Source organism: Tachypleus tridentatus, chromosome 13 (genome assembly GCF_004210375.1).
Source record: "Tachypleus tridentatus isolate NWPU-2018 chromosome 13, ASM421037v1, whole genome shotgun sequence".
NCBI lineage: Eukaryota > Metazoa > Arthropoda > Merostomata > Xiphosura > Limulidae > Tachypleus > Tachypleus tridentatus.
The window spans coordinates 150,440,073-150,454,957 of NC_134837.1; the positions used below are offsets into that span (position 1 = coordinate 150,440,073).

Sequence of the window (14,885 nt, forward strand, 5' to 3'; positions counted from 1 at the left end):
TCTTATCTTTTAAATGGAGCTGAGGAGTAGCCCTAAAACATAGAAGCTGGTACAATGATAATTTTAAAAATAAAATACGAGTTTGTTTTCTTATTTCTTTGTAAGAAATTTGTTTCTAGTAAACAGCTATATTTATGTTATATACACATGCAATAAATGGTAAATATTTTGACAGTATATATTCTATTAAGACTCAATCTTAAATTAAATTCAAGTATAAAAGCCTGTTTATTTTCCTGCAAGATCACCTTCTAATAAACAATTATGAAACATTTAAAGGCTTTGTTTTTATTAATAACAATTCAATCCTTAAAATACTGATAATTTTTTTAAACACAATTTAATATGAAAATGTACATATCAAAAATAGTTTCAATTATAACAATACACTTCACTTACATACATGTATGTGAAGATTGTGTGGACATAACTAAAATATAATTACAAGTAAATTTAATATTTTCATTTTCACTAAAACACCAAAAGGATATCAAAGCTGTACAGCATCCTGTCACTGATCCAATCAAAAATGAGCAAAGAAAGATGTAAATAAAGTTTCCCACCGATTTGAAACAAGCTTGAACTTCAAACCCTCCAGACTGAGTTCCATATAATTCTTCATAGCTGTTAATTGCTCTATAAACATAGAAAAATATTTCTTTGATATGTGTAACCATGAAGCATTACGAATGCTAATATGTATTTTAATTATTTAGCATTTTTACATTTAGATTTAGCATTAGGCAAAAAAGTGAGTAATATAGACAGTGTTATAAAACTGATTATGACACTTTCAGAAGAATTAATCCAAACATTGAAGAAGATTGTGAAAACTTAGATAAGACTTTCTTGAATGAGGAGGAAGTTACACAAGTATGACTCGAATACACATCTTTAACTATACACAAATAAAATATGATTGAACTTTAAATGACAAATAATAAAATAAACAGATCTGAAAATACTTATATAACAGAAAAAATTGACCAATTTTTTTCATGATTGTGATTATTAATGTTTGTTTCAAAGACAAAGTACTGGAAATGGGTAAATCAAATATAATGACCATTTTTTTTTTATATAAATAATTAACCAGAAAATGAGAGTTTAGTTCGAAATTATAGGAGAACAAGTAATAGAAGGCAAGAAAATACTTACGTGGAACAATTTGCATTATTATTATTTTTACACGTATATATTTTTTATAGTGAAATCAAATAATTGCATCTAAATGAAGCCACATAAGTAAACAAAATCACGAGGAAGGACTGTTAAAAATATCAAATATCAACCTCTCAATTATAACCATAAATTTTTAAACCATAAACGAAACAAAATTAAACAAAGTATGCTGCACATTTTTAAAAAGGATCCTAGGGTACAAGCTACAGCATGGAATTATAAAATATATCCTATGTTTTGGAGGTAGCTGAAAAAGTAGGACACTCATTGGAGTGGGGAAACACCATCTATTAGTCTTACCCTCCAATTCACTTGTCTCACATAAGAAGATTAGAAATTTAGAAATTAGGAGAATTAGGTGAGGGTGCTCAAGCCCACAATGTCCCACTTCTATATCACCCTTAATGCCTGCAGATAGTTGTGGAAAGGTGAGTGCTCTCCCAAGTTAAAATGAGAATATGAAAAACAAACAGATTAAAACAAAAATGAAAAAAAAAGGAAAATAAGGTACTACCATTTGGAGGTAAGAAAGATGAAACTTATCTCTTGAAGTTAACATTCCTGTCCCCAACATGATAGAGGCACTAATTAGCACAACATCAGTAAAGTGATAGTTTACTGTAACTGTTGTGCTTTTGTATAGAAGCTCAAGGTGTACATCTGCATAAAGTAGTGATACATTCTTAAATAACCTTATAATTAAAAACTTATTTAATAACATACTCAAAAGATTATTTTATACACTAACTAACAAAGCCCACAGTCAATGTATGATTATGTGTCATTGAAGCTAAATAGTTGTATTCATACAGAAAAACCAACAAATTTGGTGTAGACTTTCATAAAAAAAACTGGCAAGATCAGCATTGAAAATTTATTATCAGAACTACTATTCAAGTAATATCTCATTGAAATACATAGGTGAAATATTTTATACCAATTTCATGTTAAAAGAAAATTGTAGACATTTATTCATATAGAGTGGTAGCTGTTGTGTTAAAAAGGATTTTGAATACACAAATGTGATAAAGAAATTTAGTATTTTGTTTTACTCTTGGTTAGTTGACAAGTCCTTATCAATGAAAACACCCCAAATAATCCATATTCACCTCTTACATAATATTCACAGTATTTCTTTTACCTAATTAGAATTAGATAAAAGAACAAAGAAAACCTATCTTTGATCCCCATTTTAATATCATAAATTACCATAAAACATGCAGATGTTTTTTTTTTTGTTAACTAGTTTGAACACTCAAAACTGCATTTGGTATCATAGTAAATTGGGACAAAAAAGTCATTTTATTTGTTTCTGCAGTATACTCCTTGTTCTTTATTAGAAAATGCAAAAACATATATTCAAAGGGAATAATAATCATTGTGAAATTCTCTTATAGTTGGTGTGGTCTAATATGAATTAGTTTTTTTACAGTTATTGTATTTGTACATTCAAATTTGTTTTCTACAAGATATGCACAAGTCAACAATGCTATTCTGTTAATCACGTTCATCTAAAACTAGTGTCATTTTTTTTCCATATGTATTTGAATAAGAGACACTAACTGAACATTAAGTCCGATAATCTTTTGTCATTGATCTCACCAGTTTTTTTAAATACTGTTATTACTAACAAATATTTGTTTTGTTTGTTGTTGTTGTTTAAAATTTGTGCAAAACTACACAAGGGCTGTCTGCACTAGCTGTCCCTAATTTTGTTGAGTAAAACTAGAGAAGGCAGCTTGTTATCACCACCCACTACAAACTCTTGGGCTACTCTTACCAATGAAATGTGGGATTGACCATCACATAATGCCCCTATGGCTGAAAGTACAATCATGTTTGGAGTGATGGGGATTTGAACCCATGACCCTCAGATTATGAGTCGAGTGCCTCAACCATCTGACCAAGCATTATTTGTAGACTTAGAGCTACTCTAACAGATAAAGCAAAAACTATTAAATCTTGTACATTAAAAATTCTTACAAATAATCAAGTGCTAGTTATAATGTGCACAATTTAAATAATGTCTCTTAAAATGACCTAGTTTACTTACCACCTAAAATTTTATTTTACTACAAGCCCAAAAACATTTAATAGTTTAATTTTCATTAAATAATCTTTTAGGTTTTCAAATTCATAGTTAGTTGTGTGCTAAATACTGGGCAAGTGAATACATAAATGAGATAATTACAGAAAGCATTATTTCAAATTGTGTATTGTAAGTAGATTTAGTTATTTTTCTGGAAATTTAGTTTGTGTTTCCACAGTTCTTACCATAGTATTTAAATAAAGCTAATAACTAAGAATCCAGTAACAGAATAAAAATAATATACAGAAGATTATACCATTTGTTTTTAAAGTTAACTTACTTGTTTTTCTGTACAGAATTATATGCAACTACTATTGTAAAGGACTTAATTGATTTTGTTGCAATAAAAATAACAAGCAAATAAAATGTGTATTCCATCAAAAAACACTAAAACGTCCACCAGTAAACACAAACTAACTGATGAATGCTAACAGTGAGATAAAATATTTGACATTCCCAGAGCAAATAGAGTTTGTAAAACATCTCTTATGGAGTAACAAAGTTTCTTTCAATACCCGAGTTTATTAGGATGAAATACACACTGGACAATGTAAAAACAAAAGCACAATCTTTAATATAATGGAAAACAAAAACACTTGCTCATATAATGGACTGTTGCTTTTACTAAAATAGATCTGTTCTCTTTCTCCAATCTGTATTCAAGGAAAATTTCTACAAGATAGCTAACATTCCTCACTTTAAAGGTAACATATATTCAGAGTGAGTAACATTAATCGCATGACTGGTTATTTCGATTTAAGAACAAAGGTTGCAGCTTTGAGATACAACCAGATATACCACTGAAGTACATAGATTACTGTCTTCATATACAACATGAAGAATTAAAACTGTACCTCCCAAGAGCCAAATAGGTGTTACCACCTTCAGATAATGGAATAAAGAACAAAGATAGCTGAAATGCAATGAATTGAACAATTTTCTTAAACATACACCCTTGTGCAAATTAATTGAAACAAATGGTTATTTCACAATATTTTTAGCATGGCAACCAGTATAGGCTCACTGGACCTGCTGATTTCCTTTAATAGTCATTTTTGCATACAGACGGCATCATTAGCTGTGTTTTGCAGTACAGTCAATCTATTTTTGGGACATATGATGAAATTGAGAAATATTACGTCATTCAAAATTGCGTTAGAAGGGCAAGGAGACCAGTCAAAAAACCTTTTTACCAACTCAATTAAGAAAAAATGGTATCAATGGGGTGTGAAATACAAGAACTGAATGCAAGAACAATGGAGGGAGGTGTTATTCAGTGACAAGACTCATTTCTTCGTACAGGGTCAAAGAAGTCTACATGTTTGCAGATCTCCAGGTGAGAAACTTTGAGAATCTCACATCAATCAGTTCATAAAACATCCCTTGATGTTGTTTTGGGGCTTTTTCAGCTACTATGGTGTCGGAGGCTTACATATCGTAGAAGGTATGATGCGAGGACCACAGTACATCGAAGTTTTGCAGAGAAGAGTTATTCCAGAATTGAAAAAGATTTCCAGATGGATCTGGCATTTTTCAGCAAGATCTGGCTCCGTGCCACACATCGAAACTTGTGAAGAATGTTATGACTACAACGGGAATAAAGGTGCTGGACTGGCCTGGAAACTTCCCGGATTTAAATCCAATTGAAAATCTTTGGGCGATTTGTAAAAAAACCTTTTTTTTAAAAAAATTAAAAAAAGTTAATTTTGTAGTTTCTTGGGGAAGGTGGTAAAATAGACTAAAAAATACCAAAGAAACATGTCAAGTCACATTAGACGAAATTCAGGATTTAAAATATTGCTTTATCAAATTAAGAACTTAAAACTTGTATACCATTAGAATATGGATTATTAGCTAAGATTTTATGCTATACTAATTGGCATAACAAACAAAAAGTAGCTTAATAAAAATTTGAATTTACAACACTAAAACCTTGTGTTATAAACAGTAAAAGATACCAGGGTTGAGAGGGTTAAGAAGCCCATAAAAATTTACATCCACCATACAGAGTGAATTATTCAATAACAAATACAAAAGTTCCTGGTATTAGGAAAGAAAACAATTAAAAAATAGAACACATTAATCAGAATTATGCAGCAGAACTTGAAATATGTTTATTACTATTAAAAGTTTACCACTCACCCTGACAACACAATGGCAACAGCATCATTCAGTATGCTCTCACCAAACACAAGAGCATAGAGATTTACATCAACATGGAGATCACTCAGAAGAGCCAACACAGTTACTGTCAAAACACCAATAAACACATTTAACAATGTAATTTTTTTCACTGGTTTTATGAACAATATCAGCTACATAACTGTTTTTCTCCTAAATGATTTTAAATTTTTTCAAAGCAATTACTATTGTAAATTTAGAGCTAATAAATTAGGTATACAAAATCATTTTGTAACTACATTTTAAGAATAAATGTTATATATTTTGCTGGCCCAGAACAATGTGCATCAATCTATGTAAATATTCATGAAAAAAAAAAAAGCTCAAACACAGGTTTTATTTTTGATTACAAATTGTGTATAGCAGCATGTTTTTCTTATCCAATCAAATAAATAGTAGCTGTGATACATCACTTTCAATGCAACATTTAATTAGAATTAACATTTGTATTGTAATGCTATCAGAATTTTGTTGGTTTTGTTTGAAAGGTATTAATACATCTTCCTTTAATAATTTCTTCTTTTGATGATTTTACTTTTATAAATTTATTCGTGCAAGATTGGCAAATGGAGATTGAGACTGATAGATGGTGTGTCCCCACCACAATGTGGATCCTACTTCTGTAGTGACCTTCAAACACAAGGCTATATTTAATGTCCCAAATTATTGCCTGTACCCTGGGGATCCTTTTAATTTAGTATCTTTGATTTGATTTTTTGTTTGGGCTTGTTTGAGTTCAATAGAATATGTGTCAAAATACACACTATTTTCATCAACATTTTAATACAACAAATTTGCTGTGCTAATGACAACTTATGAGATGTAAAGAGCTTTCATGTGCTACAGCAAAGAAGATAGCAATTAAATAATTATTCAAGCATGATTAAAATATATTGAAATAACTCAAAAAATTAGTAAACATTTAACAAAACCTAATAATTAATGATTTTAATGAGTTAACCTTAGTTATGAGTTAGAAAATTTCTGTGCCTTGTTTTGTCAGTTTTTTACTAGTGCACTAATTTAATGTTATATCAAATTATAATATATTGACCATTTCTTATAAGACTGAAATAACACCAAAAATAACAGCATAATAAAACTAACACAAAATTATTTAATTTCAAAGAAATGAGTGATATACTCTACAAAGTATAATTTTAACTCATTCACTGCTTGGAAGTCACACACAGATGTTTAGCGTTTGTTTTTATGTGCTCATAATACACATAAGTACAAAAATGTGAAGATTACATGTTATACATGCATTATTGCTGATGTTTAAACTGAAAACAGAAATGTATTTGTACTTGCTGCAGATGATGCCAAGAATCTCAGTTAACATGTTTAACTTATGTTATATCTGGCTTAAGATACTTTTACAAATTTAGTTTGCTGTACGTAAAATTTAAAAAAACAAAAATAGAAATCAGACTACTAACCTGGATCAGTGGCTGAAATTATGGCACCAAAATACAGACAATCAGTAAAGCTAAATTCTAAGTGTGGCATAAGCTGGATAAAAGCATAGATAACAATTCTAGAAAATAATAAAAAATTATACTTATAAAAAAGAAAATTTATATTACTGAGATCACATACATAAATACAAGTATATAAAAAAAGGATAAACCAATTTTTGATATTTTATGTCACAGCATAAACACAAGTAACTAGACAAAAGAACAATGACTATAACCAACATTTAGAAATTATGTTTTGTTGTAATTGCATTACAGCTTTGTGGACATTTGAATAAATAAAACCAATAGATAGAAATACCATTAATTCCATTTGCATTGTACAAAATACATCATAGAAAATAACTATTCTCTAAATACATCAGAATAATCACATTTTTTACAGTAATGTAACTGCATGCCATATGAAAATTTTAATCATTTTAGGGTAAAACATTTTGTAAACTCCATACCTGCCATTAGTATTACTGCAATACAGGCAAATAAATAATTTAAAATTAATTTTTCTTTAGCAAGAACATATATATTTTGTTGAAAAATTGGAAACAAATTATGATCCACAAACTAAACTGCACTTCAAACTTCTAAAACTATAACAAATTTATAAGGAAAGATTTTTCTGTGTTGAGTTTACTCATAACTATATCCCAAAGACTTAATACAAAAGAGCGTGCCCTTTCTCTAGTCATAATGTAATTATCAACTTTTTTTCCTTTAAGTTTTACAATCTGTGCCTTATGTTCATGCCATTCACCAATTAGTTTCTTGAAAGTAATGCTTTCTATGTCTTTAAGCATATGAAACAAATTGTAAATTTAATTCATAGTGTGGCATAAATGTACTTTACATCAGTACCCCTTTCTCTAAAATATTTAATAATGGTTTTTCCAACATAACACCAATTTTCAATAACTTTTTTCTTTGTGTGTGTATTAAACAAAAGCTTAAGTTTCATAACAGTGAAACGAATTAAAATGTCAAACGTCAGTTTAAAACAGCATAGCACATACAATTAATTTCACCTTACCTCAAGAAGGTGCAAAGAAATAATTTAGTCAATCAACACCAATAAATTAACCAATCAAATTTCCACAAAATTTATTGTTTAAAAATATAAGTGACATTCTCAGATTGCCCCAATTTTCTAAGTAGCCTACACAAACTGTAGAAACAAGAGAGTTTGTTGGATATTTTACTGAGCCATATTTTCTCCACACATAACTAACTTTTCAGAAAAGAATGATTTGGTACTGGTTTCGTAACTTTTGTCTTATGAAAACTCAATGCCATAGACTAAAACTTTATAATCTTTAAAATCTGAACTTGCCAACTGAAGAAAGTTTCTTTCATTATAATTCTGAATTAATAACCATCTTTATTAAAATGAGGTCAAGATTCACACTTGCATTTCACTGGAGATAAAGGTCTTCATGTGTCCACATTCTTTCACAAGTATATTATAGCTCACAAAAGTGCATAGAAGAGTTTCCATGGCTAAAACCTGTGATAAGGCAGTCTGTTGCACTATAATTTCAAAATGCAATATACAGCAAAGTATCTCAATCTGTACACCTGAACTTTAGCAAACACAAGTACAGTATAACCTCATAAGTATAGCAGTCTATATGAAAAAGTAAATATATTGCAATAAATATCTTATGGAAAGAAAACATGGTAACATTTATCCTTAGATTAAAATATATTTTTGATAAACATCCTCATCTCTTCACACAGTAGCTATTCCTCATACAACTGCCTTTGGGATTTTGCATATGTTACTAGAAGAGTTTCCATGGCTAACACTTGTGTAAAGACAGTCTGTTGCACTATAATTTCAAAATGCAATGTACAGCAAAGTATCTCAATCTGTACACCTGAAGTTTAGCAAACACAAGTACAGTGTAACCTTATAAGTACAGCAGTCTATATGAAAAAGTAAAAATATATTGCAATCAATATCTTATGGAAAGAAAACATGTTAACATTTATCCTTACATTAAAATATATTTTTGATAAACATCCTCATCTCTCCACACAGTAGCTATTCCTCATACAACAGCCTTTGGGATTTTGCACAAGTTACTAGCCTCAAATTACATTCCATCTAATGAATGTTTATGATGTGATATGCACTAGTGTATGATGTAATTATGACAACAATAGCCTTCTACCAATAAGAAGGCAACATCTTTTTACCATGAAGACGATCCCCATAATCACTTATTGCACACAAAATTACCTCTTCTTAAAAATGGCATAAATAATGTGCACCAGTAGTGAGAAGAAAGGGTGAGAAGATGTGCAAGGTGGTGAGTATCTGTTGGAATTACATTTTTAAAGAAAAATTAACTTCAGTAATCATGTACGTTTCCACACAAAGTAGCTAAAATCCCACACTAGGGAGCTTAATAAAGGAGTAACACTTGCTGAAGAAAACATCCATTTCATGTGTGGTATGAGCCAATGTGTTGCAGGAGTGGATGAAAAAAAATACAACAGCTCAATTGGACATGAGGTGTAGGGTAGGTAGGGCCAGAGACTATGGTTTAGTATGTGTTCTGTTGTACAATTTATTCACCTTACATACAGAAGTGTGGACTGAATCCCTTCCTGTTGCATGAGAACCCTTCCCCACAATCTAGTTGTCAAAACTACTAAGAAATTGACATATTACATAAAAGGTAGCATCCACTACACTGACATGTTTATCCTTGCCTTACTTCCCAATCAAAATCTTTCTGGGGGGGGGGGAGAACACAAATGTTGAGGAACTCTTCAAGTTAACCATCCCAAAAGCTAACAACTAAGATGGACATGGGTCTACTGTGCTCAACTCAAAGTCCAGAGGGAAAGGATATACACTGGGAAAACAGAGGTGCCTCAGCTTAACCAGACATAACCAATGATAAGTTATAAATCACCAGAGAAAATGCACTTGACAACCATAAAGTCTAATTTGAGGACAACCATATGTGGGCCAGGGAAGTGGCAAACACTAAGTCGGTTCTGATTTTTTCCAAGAGTTTGTGGAAGGTATGGTCTGAAACATAATGAAATATAACACTATAGTGGTTTTGTGGAAAATCCCATCAGAAGTGTGCAATTTAAAAGTCAGGGTTAATGAGCTTAATACTTTCCATTACCTCTGACTCAATGCAAATTTATGGAAGTATACCTCAAGATGCAACACCAGCCACTGGATGAGTTCCAACAATTGAATAGGAGTACAGTATAAACATGTAAGAAAATAAAAATAAAAGACAGTGAAGAGACTGGAAAATGGTAGTTGGAGATAAGCAATATCATGAGACAAAGATGTTAGTGGAAGTCCATATTCCAGCTGGGAAGATCATTCAAAGGTCATCAGATATGAGAGGCCAGAGAGTCAGTCATATTTAAAGTGATGAGATGTGAAACAGCCTGTGAATATCTCTATCCAGTGAAGAGAGAATGATGCAGATAAGCTGACAAGACCATCTGGTAAATACAGAATAGAAAACACCTGAAGGAAAAGGAGTCTCATGGAGAGAATACATGATGATGGGAACCACAAAATGGAGCCATGTGCACCCAGTAACATATGACTGCTCACACTAAACCTAAAGGCAAGCAGAATCAACACAATAATAGAGGGCAAAGATCAACAGAAGATATGAGAGGAAAGGTGCAGTTCCTTCCAAAGTCACCCAAGTCTTAAGTTGGTTGGTTGTTTGATGATTATTGGCACAAAGCAATTTTTCTATCTGCACCAAACAACTCGTAAAAAAAAATAATAAAAGGTTAAAAGAAATCAAGTTAATACAAAACAATGACCAAAATTTGGATTAAATATTTCAGATATGTGAAAAAGTTCAATGGCCTTTACAAATTTAAAATTTAAACACAAGCAAGGTGGACAGTGTCACCATTACCAATGACATTGTCTGATGTCAGGGGGAAATCCACAGAAAAAATGTATGAATGATGGCACCATTTTAGTCATAACAATGATATGACAGCAAAATGTTAGGTTTTGTGACTTGAATGTCACAATAGCCTCACATTGTAGCACAGTTCCAGATAAAAGAAAACAATGAAAAACTAACAAATGTACAATATATATTAGGTAGGACAACTTCCTCCAATTCTTATGAAAACAAGATGGACAAAAAGCAACAGAGTTTGATCTGGAAAAGCTTGTTATCACATTGGTCGCTCCAAATTGACTTCTAACTAGCACATAACCAAGCCTTGAATACAGGACTGTGGTACATATAGGGGGCAGGCACAGCAGTGATAGTAGAACAGACAGACTTAGCTGCTGCATCAGCAAGCTCATTCTAACACATACCAATGTGGCCTGGTATCCAGAAAATCTAGATAGAAAGAAAAGTAAAAGAAAAATTAGCTAGTCAATTCTGAATATCAATGAGAACAGGAAGAGAACTAACTTGAAGCAATTCTAGGGCCAGTAGAGAGATAAAGAAGTCTGTATAAACAGCACAACTGGTATAATTCATAGCTTCTACATGACTGAAAACAAGAGAAATGACATACAACTTAGCAGTGAAAACAAACTGAGGAGGGGATTCTGTGTGCAACCACCAAACCACAAAAAGCCACGGCAGAACCCACAAACTTGCCTGATTTCGAACCATCTGTATAAATGCGAATAAAAGGATGGTTCAAAAGATCTTTGGTAAATAGAAGACAGTACTTCAAATTGGGAGTATCTGTCTTCCTCAAATAACTCAATGACAGATCACAGGTGGGAACAGTAATAAGCCATTGTGGGGTGAGCTGACCAGTGGAGACAGCAGTGTCATCCAAGGACAGACCCAGTTTAGTCAGCTACACCTGGATACAAAGGCAAAAAAGAATGACAGACCATCTGTTCTGAAAAATCACAGCCCACTGAGGAAGGAAGACAACCATAGGTGAAATGCTGTGGTAAGGATAAAAAACTGCCAAAAGGTGACTGTATAAAGTTTCAAAAATATTTCCTGTAAGGAGAACAAACAGGATGACAAAAAATCAGTCTTAATGTCATCCACATTAGAACTGAAATCTCAATAGTTCCACTGTATCAAAGTGGCAATTTTTATGTAGGTGGAGAACAAGTGGTTGGAGTCCTGTTTTTTGACCACATCACTTATCTTCAGTAGAAGGATATCTGCTCTAGGTCATGTGGGCAGGTCTCTGTCAGTGGACATAGATTCTAGCAAATGAGGATGCAAACAAATAATCGTTCTGCATCTTCAAACTCAAGAAGGAGATGGATCCGAGCAAACACCACAAGCAGGAGCCAAAAGAGGTGGATCTGGGGAGCAACTGGAAGGAAGGGTAGGAAGAAAGATAGAAGTGGGTATTGACTCTTAACATGATTGGAAAACAATTCTGTCAAATGAACAGAAAGATCTATCTGTACTCCCACTGTAGTTGGGGAATGTAGTGCAGTACCATATGTCCTAGATGAAGTTAGGGACAGTAACTTCCAAGTATTTGGGTAAGAAATACTGTTCACTGTTTTTAAATGTTACACCTCTTTGTCCTCCACACACTTAGGACAAGAATGAAAGTAAAATAGGGTGAGAACCACTACAGTTAATAGTGAGGTTCCAGTTCACCTATTCTTCTTTAGGTGTCATGGTCTTTGCCACCACAATGAGTATGTCAAAGAACCATGCAAAATGCTTTTGAATGACTGAACTGCTGACACTAGAAGCATAGAGAGTTTGGAACATATGGCTGTACTTTGCAGTTCAAGTAGCCTACCTTGATAGTGGCAGGTGGGAATGGTAATGTAAATGTCAAAAGAAGAACATCTGTAGGCAGATAATTCCATCCTTCTGAGTGATACAGTGCACTGAAGAAACACCTTGGCTGGAGAAATCAACATGGACCTCCAATTTGGAAATGTTCTTTATATCCCTCTCAACAATAATTCCTCTTGAGAAATTCAAAGTAGCATGGGGAGTAACCTCAATGGGTATATCCCTATTGGCCTTCAAATTCAGGAGTTTGGTGCGTTATGTAGATGTTTCCACCAAAATGCTCCAGAGCACAACTTCCTTAATGACTTGAGGGAACCAGCTCTTCTAATCCCTTTTGAATGAAATAAGGGAACACCTACCCAAAGGATTTCTCAGATAATGAGAGCTGAATGAAAAATCTGGATGTGGAATACAACTGTGATAGTGACTGTACAAGTTGTCCATGCATGGACATTTTCCAATAATCTATTTTTCTTTGCACTTCTATTTTTTCATTGATTGGGGTACCAATATTAAAGAGGAATATTGAGTACCCGCTGACCCCACCCACCATGGAGCTCTACAATGGGAGACTACAGTGCCAAACACAGACATTGCAGCAATGCCAAGGTTTTGTGAGCACTATACCCAAACACCAGCATCAGATACAATGCCCACAACACTCAATGAGAACATCTGACATTGGTACTCAGTTGATTCTAGCACCACAAAAACAATGAATGACACTAAGGGGACATCCCAAGGCTACCCATCAACAGGAATTCAAGGCCAAAATGGTATGTTGGGGTTGGACCCCTAAACTAACAGAATCCTCTCCTCCCCTCCATGGGTCACCAAGCATAGCACTCATATGGGTGAATGTTCAGATCCCTGTAAAGAACCTTCTCTTGGAGATCCCCTCATCACATACAGCAATCCACCTTAAGGGGGCAAATTCGTAAAAAGAAATTAATAGTCATGGAATGAAATCAAGGAATATCTGTAAGACAAAGTGCAAAAATACAATAACTTTGTGATAAAATGGCAGATGAACCAGAAAGAAAAAAGATGCCACATTAATTAATAGGGATAGAATAAAAGGAAAATACAAAAGGCTAAATAAAATGGCAACTAGAAAGACCTGGCTTGAGCAAGAAACCAGATAAATTCTATGTATGAAAATAAAAGAATAACAATTCTAGGTGAGAGAGAGAGAGAGAATGTATAAAGTTGGAGCAATAGTGACCAAGAGGAAGAGATGCCCTGGATATCAAACAGTAAAACCAAGTCAGCCATTCAAAAATCTAAGAAATGTCAACAAAATTCCAAGACACATGGGAAAAGGTGAAGAGAGCAAAAATATGAGATCATAAGGGTATCACCAACTAGAGATTTTGGGTGAGGTATCATAATAGAATTTTTGGAGTGAATCATAACCAAGTGATCCACACAAAGAGATAGGTTGTGGAAACAGGTCAATGGGCAGTCATGAGCTACAGAACATTGACATGAAATGTACATTCCACAGGAGGCCAAACCAGAAATGTGCCCCAATCCATAAAATATGTTTTGGTGAATAGAAAGCAACCTTGACAAGAATGGTGGCAGTGGGATACTTACCACAGTTTTAGCATGATGCAGCCACTAAAATAAAACAGCATCACAAGAAAGGTACAGAAGATGATATTTTTCCACCTGTTTTTCTGTTTTTCAGAATTAAAGACCATTGAAGAAGCCACATGCAACCCAAAGGGATAAGATGTCCAAGATATTCAATTACAAAGTGATAAATTCTTGGGCAGGAAGTACAAGAGTGGGGAGAATTGAGGTGACTAAGTGATTCATGACCTGTAAGGGAATGGTGGAAAGCTAAACCTAAGGTAATTGCAAAAGACTGAGGTAGACAAAGTACTGAGTCACAGTCAGGAATAACTCCCAAAATTTGACCATTAAGCCCAGATAAGCCATCACTTGGAGAAGTTATGTAGACAAAAAAGAGGTAATTAAAGGACAGTTATTCACATAATTATGAAACTAAATTCTGTGACTATAGATGTGACAAATAAATGCTCTTTCAACTCACTGAACACAAAAGGAGCAAAACTGATGCTAGGAAGCAAAGCTTGAAACTGATATACCTTAACATGGTAAACAAAACAAGGGAAACAGGAGTACAAAGAAAACAGAAAAAGTCAACCTTGATCATCCACAGTTGAAGAG

General features: G+C 33.0%; 1 protein-coding gene across 3 annotated transcripts in view; it reads right to left on the bottom strand.

The window, feature by feature from the left end:
- Nucleotides 1-14,885, bottom strand: part of LOC143238031 (sodium/hydrogen exchanger 6-like) — an 83,110-nt gene that overhangs the window by 41,357 nt on the left and 26,868 nt on the right. For all 3 annotated transcript variants that reach the window (XM_076477924.1, XM_076477923.1, XM_076477925.1), the window contains exons 5-7: nt 6,895-6,992; nt 5,414-5,519; nt 492-636 (exon numbers count right to left, since the gene is read on the bottom strand). In XM_076477924.1, coding sequence (XP_076334039.1) covers nt 492-636; nt 5,414-5,519; nt 6,895-6,992 — 349 coding nt within the window. The remainder of the gene's footprint in view (nt 1-491; nt 637-5,413; nt 5,520-6,894; nt 6,993-14,885) is intronic.